The 18744-nt window shown below is 43.0% G+C and overlaps 1 protein-coding gene across 1 annotated transcript; it reads right to left on the bottom strand.

The window, feature by feature from the left end:
- Positions 1 to 1274: 1274 nt before the first annotated feature.
- On the bottom strand, positions 1275 to 18533 carry LOC137381285 (zinc finger protein 436-like). The gene is made up of 2 exons (XM_068053626.1): positions 18322 to 18533; positions 1275 to 2603 (listed from the first exon to the last, which is right to left on the bottom strand). Exon 2 carries the CDS (start codon positions 2267 to 2269, stop codon positions 1427 to 1429), a length of 843 nt encoding a protein of 280 aa, XP_067909727.1. The 5' UTR covers positions 2270 to 2603; positions 18322 to 18533; the 3' UTR covers positions 1275 to 1426.
- Positions 18534 to 18744: the final 211 nt, after the last annotated feature.

Below are 18744 nucleotides of genomic sequence, written 5' to 3' on the forward strand. Positions count from 1 at the left end.
ACCCAAAGGGTGGTTGGAATCTGGAACGCAATGCCTGAAGAGGTGGTAGAGGCAGGAACCCTCACAACATTTAAGAAGTATTTAGATGAGCACTTGAAACACCATAGCATACAAGGCTATGGGCCAAGTGTTGGAAAATGGGTGCTTGATGGCTGACACTGACACAATGGGCCAAAGGGCTTGTTTCTGTGCTGTGTAACTCTATGACTCCCCATTTCTCCTCCATTTACAGACTCTCCCTAAGAATTCCCAGCTCTTGCTGTTTTCCCCAGAGTTTCCCGATTACATTGCATTTCCGGCCAGGGTGAACCCAGGAAATGCTCCCAGTTTATATCTCCAGTAACTTTAAAATAGAGAGCGTGGAGAACTGTGAAGAGGAATGTAAGTGACTCAATGTGAATATACAGGGTGGTAAATGGGGCAGGTAGATACCTATCACATCGAAATGTGAAACAATAGATATTGGGAAGAAAAATGGAGGCAATACGATAGCGACATTTAAGAGACATCTTGACAAATACATGAATAGGTAGGGAATAGAGGGATATGGGCCCCGGAAGTGCAGAAGGTGTTAGTCTAGGCAGGCATCGTAATCGGCGCAGGCTTGGAAGGCCGAATGGCCTGTTCCTGTGCTGTACTGTCATTAAATAGCTAAAGTTTAAAAGGAGTAGAGGAGAACAGTAAAGATTCTAGGTAACAGCTTATCAAATTAATCTGCAGCTTTGAAATATCATTCACAGCAACTTTAATTCCTTATTAAGCTGTGCAGGTTCTCTGTCCTCTACCGTATCTTATATTGATCCAATCAAAGTAAATATGCAATTCCCCCCGTCCAGGCACTTACACGAGGTCAGCCCGCTGGATGGAATGTCGGGTGCCCTGACCTTGATCTGTGTCTCCAGTCCCGACTGCCCCCTTCCATCAGTATCCCCTCACTTTTATACCCTGTAGTGATCCAGCTCTGGCTCCTGACTCTGTTTTCTCTGCTGGGTTTTGGCAGGAAGTGAGGAAAAGACAGCTGGAACTTCTCTAATCTGTGATTTACAAGGCTACCCACTGAGCCACAGCTGTCAACAGCACTGAGTACACATCAAAAGAATTTCATTAGCTGTAAAACACTAGAAGATATCCTGAAGTCACGAAAGGCGCTATACAAATACAAGTCATCCATTAACAAAGGAGAAAAGATGCAAAAATGAAAAAAAAATGAAACAATCAGTAACAGGATATCAGTCTCCTCTTGTGTTAGGGAAATCAAGGACTCGAACACTGTGTTTGATGCAAAGCTAATTTATTTCACATATATCCAGAATATTAAACTCCAGTCCAGTTACAGGGATTATCAACTGAAATAAACCACAACTGTCAGAATGAACTTGGTTCAGTCCTGGATGTGATTAACAGCAGCAGAATCCAACCCCTGTAGTCACTTGTGAACTCGCTGGTGTGTCAGCAGGTCAGATGACTGAGCGAATCCCTTCCCACACACTGAGCAAGTGAACGGCCTCTCCCCAGTGTGAGTGCGCTGGTGTCTCACCAGGTCAGATGACTGAGCGAATCCCTTCCCACACTCACAGCAGGTGAACGGTCTCTCCCCAGTGTGAATGCACTGGTGTGTCAGCAGGTTGGATGACTGAACGAACCCCTTGCCACACATGAAACAGGTGAACGGTCTCTCCCCAGTGTGAATACGCTGGTGTGTCAGCAGGTTGGATGACTGAGTGAATCTTTTCCCACACACAGAGCAGGTGAACGGCCTCTCCCCTGTGTGAAATCGCTGGTGCGTCAGCAGGACTGATGACTGAGTGAATCCCTTCCCACACTCACAGCAGGTGAACGGTCTCTCCCCAGTGTGAATGCGCTGGTGTGTCAGCAGGTTGGATGACCGAGTGAATCCCTTCCCACACACAGAGCAGATGTGTGGTCTCTCCCCAGTGTGAGTGCGCTGGTGTGTTAGCAGGTTGGTTGACTGAGCGAATCCCTTCCCACACACAGAGCAGATGTACGGTCTCTCCCCAGTGTGAGTGCGCTGGTGTGTTAGCAGATCAGCTTTTCTTTTAAAGCTCTTCTCACATACAGAACATACAAAACATCTCTCATCAGAGTGAATAAGTTGGTGTCTCAGGAGACGGGATGACCGAGTGAACCCCTTCCCACACACAGAGCAGGTGAATGGCCTCTCCCCAGTGTGACTGCGCCGATGAGTTTCCAGCAGGGATGGGTAATTGAATCCCTTCCCACAGTCCCCACATTTCCATGGTTTTTCCATGGTGCAGGTGTCCTTGTGTCTCTCCAGATTGGATGATCAGTGAAGTCTTGTCCACACACAGAACACATGAATGGTGCAATGTCTTTACAATCTGTCTAACTGGTTAAAGCTGTTCCCACAGTCAATGCACTGGAACACTCTCACTCGGATGTGTGTGTCTCGGTGCTTTTCCAGTCACACTGATGTTTGAAAACTTTTCCCACAAACAGAACAGGCAAACATTTCATCTTCCACATTCAAAGGATATTGATATTCAGGTCCTGATGAATCGAGTCAGATCTTGGTGTGATGTTTGGTTTGATTTCCTGTCTGCAAATCCTTCCCTTCTAATACCCTGTAAAAGGAGTTTACAAAAGTCATCACTGTCAGTACAGGATAGAAATTCAGAACAGATCATTCTAATTTCTATAGAACATTCTTTCCTCTCTTCTTCACCCAAACATTTGGTCCATTCAAACTAAAAGAATTCAAAATCAGCAACAGAAATCCAACAGAAGGGAAGGGAACTTCCCAAATAAACTAGAATGTTGTTACCATGTTATAATCCCCATGGAGATCAAGAAACCAAAAGAACCGAATTTACTGAACGACCCCAATAAACAGGATTTCACTTTTATAACATTTACTTTAACAATCAAACCAAAATCAACAGAAATTAAACATGAATTACCAGTATATCACAGTCAGGATATTAAAAATTACACATGCACCATCAGATACAACAAAGATGGACCTCATGGATTTACTGGGAAGTCCATTCAGCACGCATGTCACCAATTAGTCACACAGTTCATCAAAACCCTGAAATTCCTCAGATAGTCTCCAGTTCCTGCCTTCCAAGATGCAACCACAAATCCTAACTGACAGCAGTTTCACTTTAACCCCGAACTCTACAAGTACAGTCTTTACCAAATGAAAAATGGCCTACTTCTCCAGAACCTTCTCAGTTTTCCTCAAAACAGGCTTGATGGCGTGAACTCCCAGTGTTACCTCTATCCGTGTCCTTCAGTGATAACCTTGTACACTGTATGGCCGGGTCTGGTTAATCAGTTCCTCTAAATAACAGAAACTGCTTTGAGATTCATTCCTCACTTTCTTCAACCTGCCAGTAAAAAAAAGTCTTCCAGCCATCTGAGCTTGAAAGGAGCACTGTCTCCCTATCACTATCATAACTCACAGAGACCTCCTTCTCTCTTGCACACCTTCTTTAAACTTTGGACAGAGCATCAGCAATGATGTTGTTTGTTTCCTGCAAAATGCATAATTTTTAGTGTAAACGCAAATTCCAACATATCAGCCGGAGGTTCTTTGTTCTTGACTTTTCTAGAAATACAAGTGGGTTATGGTCTGTATAAACTAGTACTTCCCCCTGACTATTGGTTACAAAATGGGCGGCATAGTGGTTAGCACCGCAGCCTCACAGCTCCAGGGACCCGGGTTCAATTCTGGGTACTGCCTGTGCGGAGTTTGCAAGTTCTCCCTGTGTCTGTGTGGATTTTCTGCCGGGTGCTCCGGTTTCCTCCCACATCCAAAAGACTTGCAGGTGATAGGTAAATTGGCCGTTGTAAATTGCCCCTAGTGTAGGGAGGTGATAGGGAATATGGGATTACTGTAGGGTTAGTATAAATGGGTGGTTGTTGGTCGGCACAGACTCGGTGGGCCGAAGGGCCTGTTTCAGTGCTATATCTCTAAAATAAAAAAAAAATAAAAAATATACCTCAAACTGTTGAAGAGCCAGTATGAGACTCAAAAGGTTCTTTCTTGATGGGCGAGTACTTTCTTTGATGCTTATTAAGCTTCTTAGAGAAGTAGCTAACAGGCTGTTCCATACAATCATCATCATCTTGGAGCAGCACTGCTTCTACCCCTACATCACTGGCACCAACAGCCACCGTGAATGGCTTATTAAAATCTGGGGCTGCGAGAACTGGCTCCTTTATCAAAATGGCCTTGAACTTCTCAAATGCTATTTGGCACGACTCTGATCACACAAACTTCACATTTTTTCTTCAACAAGTTTCTCAATGAGGTGACTACTGTGCTGAAATTAAGGACAAATTTCCTGTAGAACCAACACATACCCAGAAATTGTAACACTTCGTTCTTTGTTTCAGGTCTCTGACCTTTCATCAGAACTGCAGAAAGGTCACAAAGGTGAAACATTAACTCTGTTTCTCTCTCCACAGATGCTGCCTGACCTGCTGAGTACTTCCAGCACTGTTTTTATTTCAGATTTCCAGCATTTACAGTATTTTGCTTTTATTTCTTTCTTTGTCTTGGACACAGGAAAATCTATTATCTATGAACCTTGCTCTCTCACGGTAACACTTGGCCTTGTCTCACCATATGTATTAAGTAACTTTGGCCTTGGCATAACTCATTCTTTGCCAGGTTTATCATAAGGTTAACTTTGACCAGCCTGTCCAACAGAGATCTCAAATGTGTTCCGACCAAGGTAGGAATAATGCAGTGTTAATTCAATCCCACTACTCCACAGGTCACAGCATATTCGTAAAATATACCACCTACCGGAAAATTAGCCAAATTAAACAAGTATTTATTCTCCAGAATAAAGCACACCAAATCAGATTTCTTCAAACAACAAATTAATATTTATTAATATACCCATTTTAAACGAAAATTAGATAAACCTATTCTTCTGAACAGATTTTATAACTTCGTATTCTTCCTAACCATCATGCATGCACATACATTCCAAACCCAACGGTTAACCAGTTTTACAATAATGTTTTAAATTAGAACTATTTCTTCGGAATAAAATAACTGGGTTGTACATCCTGGTAGGTTATTTCTGGTTCAGTGAGGTGTCCCAGAGTCAAATAGTCAGGTGCCACTCAAAGTCTCCAGCTCAAATTAATGAACAGTCTGTGGTCGATAGGCGTTCAAGGCAATTCGTCTGCAGCAGGTGTCACACAAATCTCCCAGCAAAAGGTTGCTGCAACAGGTCTACTTGGATTTCTAAGTTGCAGTCCAACTGCAGAAATTTTCCTGAGGTTTCAGGATCTTTCAAACACACAAAAAAGGCAACAGGAGTCATTTTTGAGGCAGAGAGTTTCCAGAGACTAGAGACAACAGGAATCTTTCAATCCTTAATAATGCAAGGCTTCCTATCAGCAAAGGAGCCTTTTTCCAAAATAGTAATTCTCATTCTCTGGGTCTTCTCCCCTCTCCAGGTAGGTCAAACCATACCTTAAATGTAAAATTCCCTTTTGTTTTTACACAAAAGAGACAAGCATTCCAGTCAGGGTCAGTTATTTTCCTGGTCCGCAAACCCCAGGTTTCCAGCAGCAACTGATCTTTTACTTTCTTTCTCTGGTTTCTAAAAACAGGTTCCAGCCCAAACTGTTTTTTTCTTGCAAAAGAGAAACTAAAAACTCCCCAACAGCCAGTCATGTGACAGTCATTTCTCTCTGCTGAGTGGCTTGGAAAAACAGATTGCCTTGCAATTGCCCCGCCTAGTTCAGTAGTCACTGTTCAAAGAAATCTGTTTTCTCAGTCTTAAAGGCACACAGACAACGCTTATGACAAATGTCTGACGTGATCAATGGAACTGCCGCTGTACACCGAAAGGTCATCGATGTAAAAAACACAATTACTCAACCTGGCAATCACTTGATTGGTTAATGTGTGTCAGGCAAACCCCCCACCTGCCAAGACTGAGGCACACATTATTTCGCCACATAAACAAAAACTTAAAATTGCAAGCCCTGAACAGAAGGACATTTGCACAATACCAGACAATGTTGAAACCATGGGAACCCAGTTGTTGCTTCCCCAATACACAGAAGTGGTCAGACCAGTTTTAGTCACATGACTAACTGGCAGTTGCAGAGTTTTCAACTGAGAGTTTTAAAATTGGATTTGAACGGAGACAAAGCCGCGTGCTCATGGAGTAAAGATCTCTGAGGTTGGCATGAGAGCATGCCATTTCAACACTCCCCCCTGCTCTCATCTCTGTCCTGGGATTGCTGCAGTGTTCCAGTGAACATCAACGCAAGCTCGAGGAACAGCATCTCATCTACCGATTAGGCACACTTCAGCCTGCCGGACTGAACATTGAGTTCAATAATTTCAGAGCATGACAGCCCCCCATTTTACTTTCATTTTTAGTTATTTTTTCTTTTTTACATTTTTTACAATCTTTTTTTTTTGCATTTATTTCATTTCATCTTAGTTTGTTCAGTTTGCTTACCCACTGTTTTTTTTTTCAGGTTTGCACTTGCTGCTGTTCAATATTCAGTCTGTTAACACCTAATCTGTACTAATGCTTTGTCTTTCAACACACCATTAACATATTGTTTGCCTTTGCTCCATGACCTTTTGGTCAGCTATGTGGCCTTGTCCAATCTACACCTTCTCCTTTGTTATCTCTTGCCCCACCCCCACCTCACTTGCTTATAACCTGTGACTTTTCTAATATTTGTCAGCTCCGAAGAAGGGTCATTAACCCGAAACGTTAACTCTGCTTCTCTTTTCACAGATGCTGCCAGACCTGCTGAGTGGTTCCAGCATTTCTTGTATTTGTATCTGTCCCAATCTGCATGTGTGTATCACGTGTGCATGCTAGCGTGGGCATGTTGTATATCCATTGGCGTTAACCATATCAGAGTTTAAGGTTTAATAAATTTCATCTATCTTCTTTAAATCAAAGAAAGCCTGTTTGTGCTCCGTTCTTTGCCTTATAATTGGGAAGTTGTGAACAAGGATTCACAAAGGGGGAGCTCAAAACACTGTGTTTAAAAAATTAAAGCCTGTTACAATAAGACCAGGTGAAGATAGTAACAGACCCCTCGACACCTTTCTCACCTGGTCATACCATGTGAAATGTAGCTGGTGCATTTTTCACACCAAATAGCCTGACTTTACACTGGAACAGACCATCTAGTGTCACAAAGCAGAAATTTCTTTGGCTTGATCAGTCAAGCGGAGTAGTTAATGTCCCTCAAGTAAAACCAATCTTGCGAACAAAGGCTGAGCTCCCAACACTATCAATACAATCCTTTAGCCTTAGAATCTAATGCCATAATAGTTATGGCATTAACCTTTCGGTAATCTATGCAAAAACAGTGATGACAGTCAGGTTTGGTACCAACTACTTTGATTGTGTTTACTATTTGACATGCATTCAATCCCCTCCCTGACTTTGACCATTTTATTGGGATTGAGTCCATAGGGATTTTGTTTAATGTGTTTAGCTCCCGCTACATCAATCTCATGAATGGCCAGAGAAATACAATCGGGCTTATCTTATTGAAATATATAAAATCCTGAGAGGGCTTTGACAGGGTGGATGCCAAGAGGATCTACGTCTTTCCTTTGTTGTTCAGGTACATGGTGTAGCATCTCATCCAGACCCTCTAACACCTCTGTGTTCACCAACTTCACTGCAGGAAGCTCAATCTGAGCCTCAAATTCAAGATCTGGTTCATGACGTGCACCAGTATCACCATCGACATTCTCTACCACCTGTGCTACACCTACTTGCTGACTATACTCACGGTCATAGTCCTGTTTCAGTATATGCATGACACACCCTTTAACTCATTCATCGGTCTGGGGTACTAACTACACCGTTCACATCACTGATACGGTACGGTCTGCTAAACCGAGCTTTCACTGGTTCCCCAGACCAAGGCAACAAAACTCACACCTTATCCCTGGTTGAAAACTACGAGCTTTAGCTGTTTTATCTGCTTGTGCTTTCATCACCTGCTGAGAAGCCTCAAGATGTTCCCAGGCACTGCACAAGCTTTCAAGAGTGTTTCTTAGACATTTGAAATAATCTAGGAGGATAATTTCCTCCTCCTGCACCAACAATTTCTCCTTAATGAGTTTAAGGGGGCCCCTAACCTCATGCAGAGAGAAAGGACTGAAGGGACTGAAACCAGTAAACCCATTTGGTGTACCCTGATCGCGAATAACAAAAATGATATCCCTGGATCCCAATCCTGGGGATACTCAAAACAATAAACCCGAATCATACTCTCTAGAGTTTGGTGATACTTCTCCAAAGTACCTTGTGACTGTGGATGATAAGCAGATGATTTGAGCTGTTTCACTCCCAAATTATACATGACCTCCTGAAATACACCTGCCATGAAATTTGACCCCTGGTCAGACTGAATTTGTTTTGGAAACCCAAACCTAGTGAAAATCACAACTCTCACGGTGATCTTCAATGGTGCTGCCACTGGAAATCAAGTGGACAAATCCATGATGGTCAGGAGATACCTATGACCTGACTTAGTGCTAGGCAAGGATCCAACACAATCCACAAGGACCCTGCTAACTGGTTCATCAAATGCAAGTATCAGTATTAATGAGGCTGGTTTCATTGAAGGCTGTGGTTTCCCAACCATCTGACATGTGTGACATGTTTTACAGATGTCAGCCACATCCTTAGACAGCTTCGGCCAATAAAAATGTATCATTACCATAGCCTGAGTCTTCCAAATATCCAAATGACCTGCAACTGGAATCTCATGGGAAATGCTCAAAATTTCACTGTGGTGGAACGGAGGGAGAACAATGTGATGAACTACAGCACAATCCTCATCAGTGGGCCTCTGGGGAGGTCTCCACTTCCTCATTCAGGGACCTTTTCAGCTTCTGCCTCAGAACAAACCGTCTGAGACAAGATCCTCAGATCAGGGTCTCCCCGTTGTGCCTCAACCAAGGAAGATCTGCTCAACAATTCCCCATTGTTAGCCTTGGAGCCTTTAACTTAATCAACATCCCCATCCAAATACTTGAAAAAGGTTTCAGCCAACCAAACATCCGAACATTCCTCCACAACAACTGAATCCATCTCCTCTTGTTTAACCCTATGAACCTGGGACTCAGTCACAACACAATCCGGGAATAGACTGGGAAATACTTCCTGCAAACCCTCAGTTTCAGCAGCTTCAGCTGGCTTCTCTAAAACCACTCATCCCCAGCCAAGTCATTTCCTAGCAAAAAATCCACCCCTTCAATGAGCAAACCAGGAACAACACCAACAGTAACAGGACAAGTGACCAAGTCACATTGTAAATCAACCCTGTATAAGGGAATGGGTAAATAATTTCCATCAAGAGCCTGAATTTACACCTTCACATTCAGCAAATGACTCGGGGGGGTGAAATTCATGTCATCAGCCAATATCAGTGACTGTGCTGTCCCTGTATCTCTGAGGATAACAATTGACTTGCCTGCCTTACCAGATGAAAGTGGGATACTTCATCCTTAAACTCAAAACCTCTATACTTTTCTGCATCCTGATTCACTCCATCAGTGAATGGGGAAGAAATGACCTGCTTGTTCTGAATGTTACCTGCTGGGACAGTATTTCCCAAGGGAACCCTATCTGACTGTACAAATGCAATGGGTTGTGTTTCAATTTCTAACACTCAGCCTTCACATGCTTTTTTATTAAATTACAAAACAAGCATATCAGTTCCCTTGAACCAAACTTGTCCTCTGGACTTTTCCTTTTATGAACCCGAGTGTCTGTGTCTTTACCTTTCTATCTTTCTCAATAGAACCAGATCTCTTTTCATTATCAGACTTCGTATCTCTCCAATTTCTCTGAAAGATTCCAAACTTAGACCCATGACTACTGCTTTTGTGAATCAATTCGTAATCATCTGCCCTTACCACAGCATCCCTTATTTTACCAACTTTATCTTCTTCCAGGTGGGACCGTATTCCCAAAGGGACATTATGTTTGAATTCTTCCATCAGAATGACATCCCCAAGGCTCTCAAAGTCTTGTGAAACCTTCATCAATCTATACTACCCATGAAACATCATTTCGTTCTCCCGAGCAAATTTCACATAGATCTGACCCTGTTTCTTTTTCTAAATTTCAGTCTGTAGGTCTCTGATACCAACTCATAGACATTGAGAAAGCAGCCTGTACTTAGTCATAGTCTTGTGAGTGATCATCTGGAAGAGATGAATACACCTCCAATACTTTCCCTATGAAAACACTCTGCAGGAACATTGTCCTGGATTCATTTAGACCAATCCAGATTCATGATAATTTACTTGAATGACAAAGTACATTTTTTACTTCCTCTTCACTAAGTTTATGTACCAAATATATTCTTTGCTAAATCAAAACTACGAGGAGTTTGCTCTGAGTCACCCTCATCTTTCATCTCCAATTCACATTCACCGATTATGAGTCTTTCCCTTTTCAATTCCAGGTCTATTTCAAGTTTTGCATTTCTTGTTCTCCTCCTTTGTCTCTTTTTCCCCTTTCTAATTTCATCTTCTCTATTTCAAATTGTCTTTCTGTTTCACTTTCTCTATTTCTCACTCAATTTTGGCTCGTTCTACTTGAACACGAGCAAAAACATCCTTTTCTTGCTCAAGCTTCATGTGAGGAGCCAATTCCGCAATGATCTCTGCCTTCCCAGCTCCTGATTTGAAACTGACCCCGAGGTTCCCTGCTACAGATTTCAAATTATTTGTTGTCAACTGTTTCAAGGCACTAAGAGACAAATCCTCTTCCTCCACAAAGGCCTGAGCATCTAAGGTACTCATGTTGATTTCCCACTGAATACAGTAAAAGGAAAATGTGAAATCTCATTGTTGAAACTCTGGAAAATTCCAGTGAACCCATTTCACAGCCTAATTTAAATCAGATCCTGGATAAGCCACCAGCGTTTTTATGATCCCCATGGAAACCAAAACAAAACATTTAATTAATGACCCCAATAACAAAAAAGAACCCAATGAACAAGATGTCACTTTTATAACTTTCACTTTATCAAACCAAAATCAACAAACAATTACCAGTATATCACGGTCAGGATGTTACAAATTACACATTCACCATCAGATACAACAAAGAGGGATCTTATGGATTGACTGGGAAGTCCATTCAGCATGTATGTCACCAAATTACGTCACAGTTCTTCAAAACCCTGAAACTCCTCAGATAGTCTCCAGATCCCGTCTTCCAAGATGCAACCAGAAATCCTGACTGACAGCAGTTTCACTTTAATCCCAAACTCTACAGGTACAGTCTTTACTAAATGAAAAATGGCCTACTTCTCCAGAACCTTCTCAGTTCTCCTTACAACAGACTTGATGGCGTGTTACCACTATCCATGCCTTGACAACCTTGTACACTGTATGGCCGGGTCTGGTTAATCAGTTCCTCTAAATAACAGAAACTGCTCCGAGATGCAATCTTCACTTTCTTTAACCTGCCTGTGAAAAAATTCTTCCGGCTATCTGAGCTTGAACAGCACTGTCTGCCTCTTTTATCGGGTTCCAACCAGTTATAGTTAACACAGCAACCTGAAATATTTTGTTTTCAATTTCCGTTAGGACATTCTGTTCCAAAGAAACAATCTTTGCAACCAGAGTCAGTGCACCTGCAACAGCATTCCACAAGCCATCTCTTCAGATAACTGTTCACGTGTTTCCCCATGGATTCTGCAGACCACACAAACCATCACAGGACCCTGGGTGGATTAATGTTCAAGTTTACAAGACAGAAAGATGGATTAATGTTCTGGTGTACTGGACCAGGAGTGGCTTAATGTTTACCTATAAAAGGACCCATGGGTGGATTTATGTTTAGGTTTACAGCACCTGGGGTGGATTAATGCTCAGCTTTAACAGGGCCTGGGGTGGATTAATGCTCAGGTTTACAAGACACAGAGCTGGATTAATGCTCTGGTGTACTGGACCAAGAGTGGATTACTGCTCGAGTTTATAGGACCCAGGGGTGGTTTAATGCTCAGGTTGACTGGAACGATGGGTGGAGTAATGCTCAATAGCAACAGACTAAAGCAAAGAGTAAAAATATACAAGCGTAGATTGGGGCTGTGAGAATTTTCTTCAGTGAGACTGTTTAAAGATTAAGACTGGAATGTTGGTGTTTATTGCAAGAGGGCTGGAGTACAAGAGTAAGGACATCTTACTACAATTGGACGTGGGCTTTGGTAAGATCAAGCCTGGCGTACTGGGTACAGTTTTAGTCTCCGTACCTAAGAAAGGATGTTCTTGCCTTAGAGTGGGTACAACAAAGGTTCACTAGATTGATTCCTGGGATTAGAGAATTGTCCTTTGAGGAGAGATTGAGTAGAATGGGCCTATAACTCTTTGGAGTTTTAAAGAATGGAAGGTGATCTCACTGAAACATTTAAGATTCTAAGCGGGTTTGACAGGTTCGGTGGTGAGTCTTGAGCTCAGGGGCAGAGTCTCAGGATAGAAGGACGATCATTTTGGTCTGAGATGAGGAGATATTTCTTCACTCAGACAGCTGTGAATCTTTGGAATTCTCCACCCCAGAGGGCTGTGGATATTCATTCATCAATATAATACAATATACTATAAAATGTATTGCATTTATAGTAGACAAGAGAGAATACCAATGCAATTTAGTGAAAAGTAAGTGTAGAATAGGTAGATTCACTGACAAGGTGATAAAGATTTTCCATCTATTCCACTGAAGAGGAAGGGCACTGCCTAAGATCACCACCTTTAAACTACATGTGGGCAGAAACTGGAGTTGGCCTTGAATTCTTTACCCGAGAAATCGAACCAGGTTTTCACCATTGAACTGTGACTGTGATATAACAATTCTCCTCTGGCACCATCCAAATCCAAGGAAGACCGGAAGATTATGGCCAGTGCCTCCACAATTTCCACACTCACTTCCCTCACTTCCTTGGATACATCTCATCTAGTCCTAGTGCCTTTTCAGCTTTAAGTACAGATAGCATATCCACTACCTCCTCCTTGTCAATTTTAAACCCCTCAAGTATCTGAATTACCTCTTATTTCACTGTGACCTGCACAGCATTTTCCTCTTTGGTCAAGACAGATGCAAATATTCATTTAATATACCTCAGCTATGTCCTCACCTCCATGTGTAAATCCCCTTTCTGGTCTCCAATCAGCCTCATTTTACCACACTTTTACTATTTATATGGCAACAGAGGACATCTGGATTTCTTTTTAGTGAACTGCCAATCTCTTTTCATACTCTCTCTTTGCTTCTCTTATTTGCTCTTTCATTTCCCCTCTGAATCTTCTATACTCAGCCTGGTTCTCGGTTGTATTATCCACTTGACATCGGCCATAAGCATACATTTTCTTCTTCATCTTAATCTCTATCTCTTTCCTCATCTAGGGGACTCTAGATTTGTTTTCCTTACCTTTCTGGATAATAATCTCTGGATTATTACCCAAGCCATGTGCAAATTGGAGTAGGCAATAAGATTAGAGAATCAAAGATGTATGAATCAAAGACTGGTGTCTTTGACATTTCCCTTCCTCGACTTCTCTGTCTCCATCTCTGGGGATAGGTTGTCTACTAATATCCATTATAAGCCCACCGACTCCCACAGCTACCTCGACTACACTTCTTCACACCCTACCTCCTGTAAGGACTCCATTCCATTCTCCCAGTTTCTCCGTCTCCGACGCATCTGCTCTGATGATGCTACCTTCCATGACGGTGCTTCTGATATGACCTCCGTTTTCCTCAACCGAGGATTTCCCCCCACTGTGGTTGACAGGGCCCTCAACCGTGTCCGACCCATTCCCCGCACCTCTACCCTCACCCCTTCCCCTCCCTCCCAGAACCGTGACAGGGTTCCCCTTGTCCTCACTTTTCACCCCATCAGCCTCCATATCCAAAGGATCATCCTCCACCATTTCCGCCACCTCCAGCGTGATGCCACTACCAGTCGCATCTTCCCCTCCCTTCCCCTGTAAGAATTCCGAAGGGATCGTTCCCTCCGCGACATCCTGGTCCACTCCTCCATTACCCCCACCACCTCGTCCCCGTCCCATGGCACCTTCCCCTGCAATTACAGGAGGTGTAATACCTGCCCATTTACCTCCTCTCTCCTCACTATCCCAGGCCCCAAACACTCCTTTCAGGTGAAACAGCGATTTACTTGTACCTCTTTCAATGTAGTATACTGTATTCGCTGCTCACAGTGTGGTCTCCTCTACATTGGGGAGACCAAGCGCAGACTGGGTGACCGCTTTGCGGAACATCTCCGCTCAGTCCGCAAGCAGGACCCTGAGCTTCTGGTTGCTTGCCATTTCAACACTCCCCCCTGGTGAAGCAGATTAAGGGATAGGTCAATAGAGATGCAGTGGCAGATATTGAAGGGGACATTTCAGAATACACAGAATAGATACATTCCAATGAGAAAGAAAAATTCCAAGGAGAGGACTGACCATCAGTGGTTAATTAAAAAAGTTAAAGATAGTAGCAAACCTAAAGAAAAAGCATATCATTGCACAAAATGGGAGGCAGGTCAGAAGATTGGCCAGAATATAAAAAAGCAGTAAAGAATGACTTAAAGATTAATAAGGACAGAAAAATTAGAGTATGAGAGAAAGCTGGCTAGAAAAATCAAAACAGATAGTCAGTGTCTATAGATATTTAAAAAAGAAAAGAGTTAACAAAGTGAGTGTTGGTCCTATAGAAAGTGAGTCTGGGAATTAATAAGGGAAAACAAGAAGATGGCAGATGAATTGAACAGGTATTTTACATCGGTCTTCACCATAGAGGATCCAAGTAACATGCCAGAAATGGCTGCAAATCAGGAGATGGAAGGGAGGGAGGAACTCAAGAAAATTACAATCAGGGAAGTGGTACTGAGCAAATTGTTGGAGCTGCAGGCTGACCAGTTCCCACATCCTGATGGACTTCATCCTAGGGTTTTAAAATAAGAGGCTAATGAGATAGCTGATGCGTCGGTTTTAACTTTCCAAAATTCCCTGGATTCAGGGAAGGTTCCATTAGATTGGAAAATAGCCAATGTAACTCCTTTATTCAAAGGGGAGACAGAAAGCAGGAAACTACAAGCCAATTAGCTTAACATATGTCATAGGGAAAATGTTAGAAGCTATTAAAGATGTTATAGCAGGGCACTTAGAAAAAAATCAAGGTAATCAGGCAGAATCAACATGGTTTTCTGAAAGGGAAATCATGTTTAACCAATTTATTGGAGTTCTTTGAAGTAGTAACGTGTGCTGTGGATAAAGGGGAACTGGTGGATGTACTGTACTTAGATTTCCAGAAGGTATTTGATAAGGTGCCACATATTGCAGAAAATAAAAGCTCATGGTGCAGGGGGAGATATTTTGGCATGGATAGAAGATTGGCTCGCTAACAGGAAACAGAGAGTAGGCGTAAATGGGTCATTTTCTGGTTGGCAAGACGTAATGAGTGAGGCGCCACAAGGATCAGTGCTGTGGTGTCAACTTTTTACAATTTTATATAAATGATTTCAATGAAGGAACTGAAGGTACGGTTGCTAAATTTGATGATGACATAAAGATAGGTAGGAACATAAATTGTGAAGAGGACAGAAGGAGGCTAAAAAGAGATATGGAAAGGTTAAGTGAGTGGGCAAAGATCTGGCAAATCGAGAATTATGTGGGAAAATGTGAAATTGTCCATTTTGGCAGGAAGAATAAAAAAGCACATTATCTAAATGGTGAGAGATTGCAGTCCTTTGAGATTCAAAGGGATCTGTGTGCCCTACTGCATGAATCACAAAAGGTTAGTAATGCAGATACAGCAAGTAATTAGGAAAGCTAATAGAATGTTACCATTTATTGAATACAAAAGTAGGCAGGTTATGCTTCAGTTATACAGGGGAGACCACATCTGGAATACAGTGTACAGTACTGGTCTCCTTATTTAAGGAAAGATATAAATGTGTTGGAAGCAGTTCAGAGAAGGTTGACTAGACTAATACCTGGAATGGGCGGGCTGTTTTATGAGGAAACTTGGACTGGCTGGGCTTGTATCTGCTGGAGTTTAGAAAAATAGGAGGCGACTTGATTGAAACAGACAAGACCCTGAGGGGGCTTGACAGGGTGGATGTGGAAAGGATGTTTCCTCTTGTGGGAGAATCTAGAACTTGGAGTCACTGTTTAAAAATTGGAGTGCCCATTTAAGACATAGATGAGGAGAATTTTTTTCTCTCAGAGGGTTGTGACTCTTTGCAATTCTCTTCCTCAAAAGGCGGTAGAAGCACAGTGTTTGAATATTTTTAAGGCAGAGATAGATAGATTCTTGATAAGCAAGGGAATGAAAGATTATTGGGGGGAGACAGGAATGTGGAGTTGAGGTTACAATCAGATCAGCCATGATCTTATTGAATGGCAGAGCAGGCTCGAGGGGCCGAATGGCCTACTCCTGCTCCTAATTCATATGTTCATATTGAATGTCATGGGGAGATGGTTAGATTATCTCGTTTGAGATAGTCATTGCCTGGCATTTGTGTGGCATGAATGTTACTTGCCATTTGTCAGCCCAAGCCTAGATATTGTCCAGATCTTGCTGCATTTCTACATGGACTGCTTCAGTATCTGAGAAGTCACGAATGGTGCTGAACATTGTGCAATCGTCAGTGAACATCCCCACTTATGACTGAATGTACGTCATTGATGAAGCAGCTGAAGATGGTTGCGCCTAGCACACTACCCTGAGGAACTCCTGCAGTGATGTTCTGGAGTGGAGATGACTGACCTCCAACAACCACAACTATCTTCCTTTGCACCAGCTACGACTCCAACCAGCGGAGTGTTTTCTGATTCCCATTGACTCTAGTTTTCCTATACTCTTTCAAATGCTGCCTTGATGTTCAGGGCACTCTCACCTCACGAGTTCAACCCTTTTGTCCATGTTTGAATCAAGGCTGCAACAAAGTCATGAGCTGAGTGGCCCTGGCAGAACCCAAACAGCATCATGGAGTAGGTTATTGCTAAACAAGTGCCACTTGATAGTGCTGTTGACGACACCTTCCATCACTTTACTGATGATCAAGAGTAGACTGATGGGGTGGTAATTGGCTGGGTTGGACTTGTCCTGCTTTTTGTGTACAGGACACCTCTGGGCAATTTTCCACATTGCTGGGTAGATGCCAGTGTTACAGCTGTACTGGAACAGTTTGACTAGGGGCGTGGCAAGTTCTGGAGCACAGGTCTTCAGTACTATTGCCGGAATGTTGTCAGGACCCATGGTCTTTGCAGTATCCAGTGCCTTCAGCTGCTTCTTGATATCACTTGGAGTGAATCGAATTGGCTGAAGTCTGGCATCTGTGATGCTGGGGACTTCAGGAGTCAGCCAAGGTGAATTATCCACTCAGTACTTCTGGCTGAAGATTGTTACAAATGCTTCAGCCTTATCTTTTGCACTGATGTTCTGGGCTCCCCCATCATTGAGGATGGGGATATTTGTGGAGCCACCTCCTCCAGTTAGTTGTTTAATTGCCCACAACCATTCATGACTGGATATGGCAGGACTGCAGAGCTCAGATCTGATCCATTGGTTATGGGATCGCTTAGCTCTGTCTATCGCATGCTGTTTACGCTGTTTGGCATGCAAGTAGTCTTGTGTTGTAGCTTCATTGGATTGACACCTCATTTTGAGGTGTGCCTGGTGCTGCTCCTGGCATGCCCTCCCGTGCTCTTCATTGAACCAGGGTTGATCTCCCAGCTTGATGGTAATGGTAAAGTGGTGTATATGCCAGGCCATAAGGTTACAGATTGTTGTTGAGTACAATTCTGATGTTGTTGATGGTCCACAGCACCTCATGGATAGCCAGTTTTGTGTTATCCCATTTAGCACAGTGGTAGTACCACACAACACGATGGAGAATATATTCAATGTGAAGACAGGACTTTGTCTCCACAAGGACTGTGCGGTGGTCACTCTGACCAATACTGTCATGGACAGATACATCTGTTTTTCCCTCTTGTTGGTTCCCTTCGCACGTGGCATAGAACGTGTACTCTAGAGGCCACAACAACTCTGCCATTCCTCCATCCATTAGATAATATAACTTGGTATTACAAATAAACTTACTAATACTAATAAAGCTCACTACTTAAAAATAAAACGGAAGACACACCAGCTACTCAATCCCCTTCTGTTGGCCTCACTTAAATATGGGGAAAGGACCCCTTATTCTGACGAAAACTGGAATGTTTAATTTCCAGCTCCTTGGACTAACTTCCTAACTCTGGAGAAAGGAAAACAAAGCTACAATACTTACCAGCCAATCAACTCACAGCTTCCTGACTCGGTAGGAACGGGGAATCGGCGGCTCGGATGTGGAAGGCGCTGCATCATCGCTTTATTGGTGCCCTCGCCGCACGTCCCCCAGGCCCGGCGGCTCTAATTCAGGGCCTCAGAGACTCGATGTTACTGAGGCCGCGCTCAGTTTCCTGGAGCCGCACCGCGCATGCTCCACGCAGATGGACGGAGCCTTCCCGCGCCTGCGCATTGGACCGTCTGACATCGGACATATTCACCCATGCGGAGCATTCTGGGTAGGATCGTCCACCATTTTTGGGTTAAAAACTGGAGAAAAAGTTCATGTATTACAATCATACAAAAATGGAATGGTATGTAAAATTAAAACGCATGGAATTGGGGGTAGTGTATTGCAATGGATAGAAAATTGGTCGGCGGACAG

Source organism: Heterodontus francisci, chromosome 22 (assembly GCF_036365525.1).
Source record: "Heterodontus francisci isolate sHetFra1 chromosome 22, sHetFra1.hap1, whole genome shotgun sequence".
Taxonomy (NCBI): Eukaryota; Metazoa; Chordata; class Chondrichthyes; order Heterodontiformes; family Heterodontidae; genus Heterodontus; species Heterodontus francisci.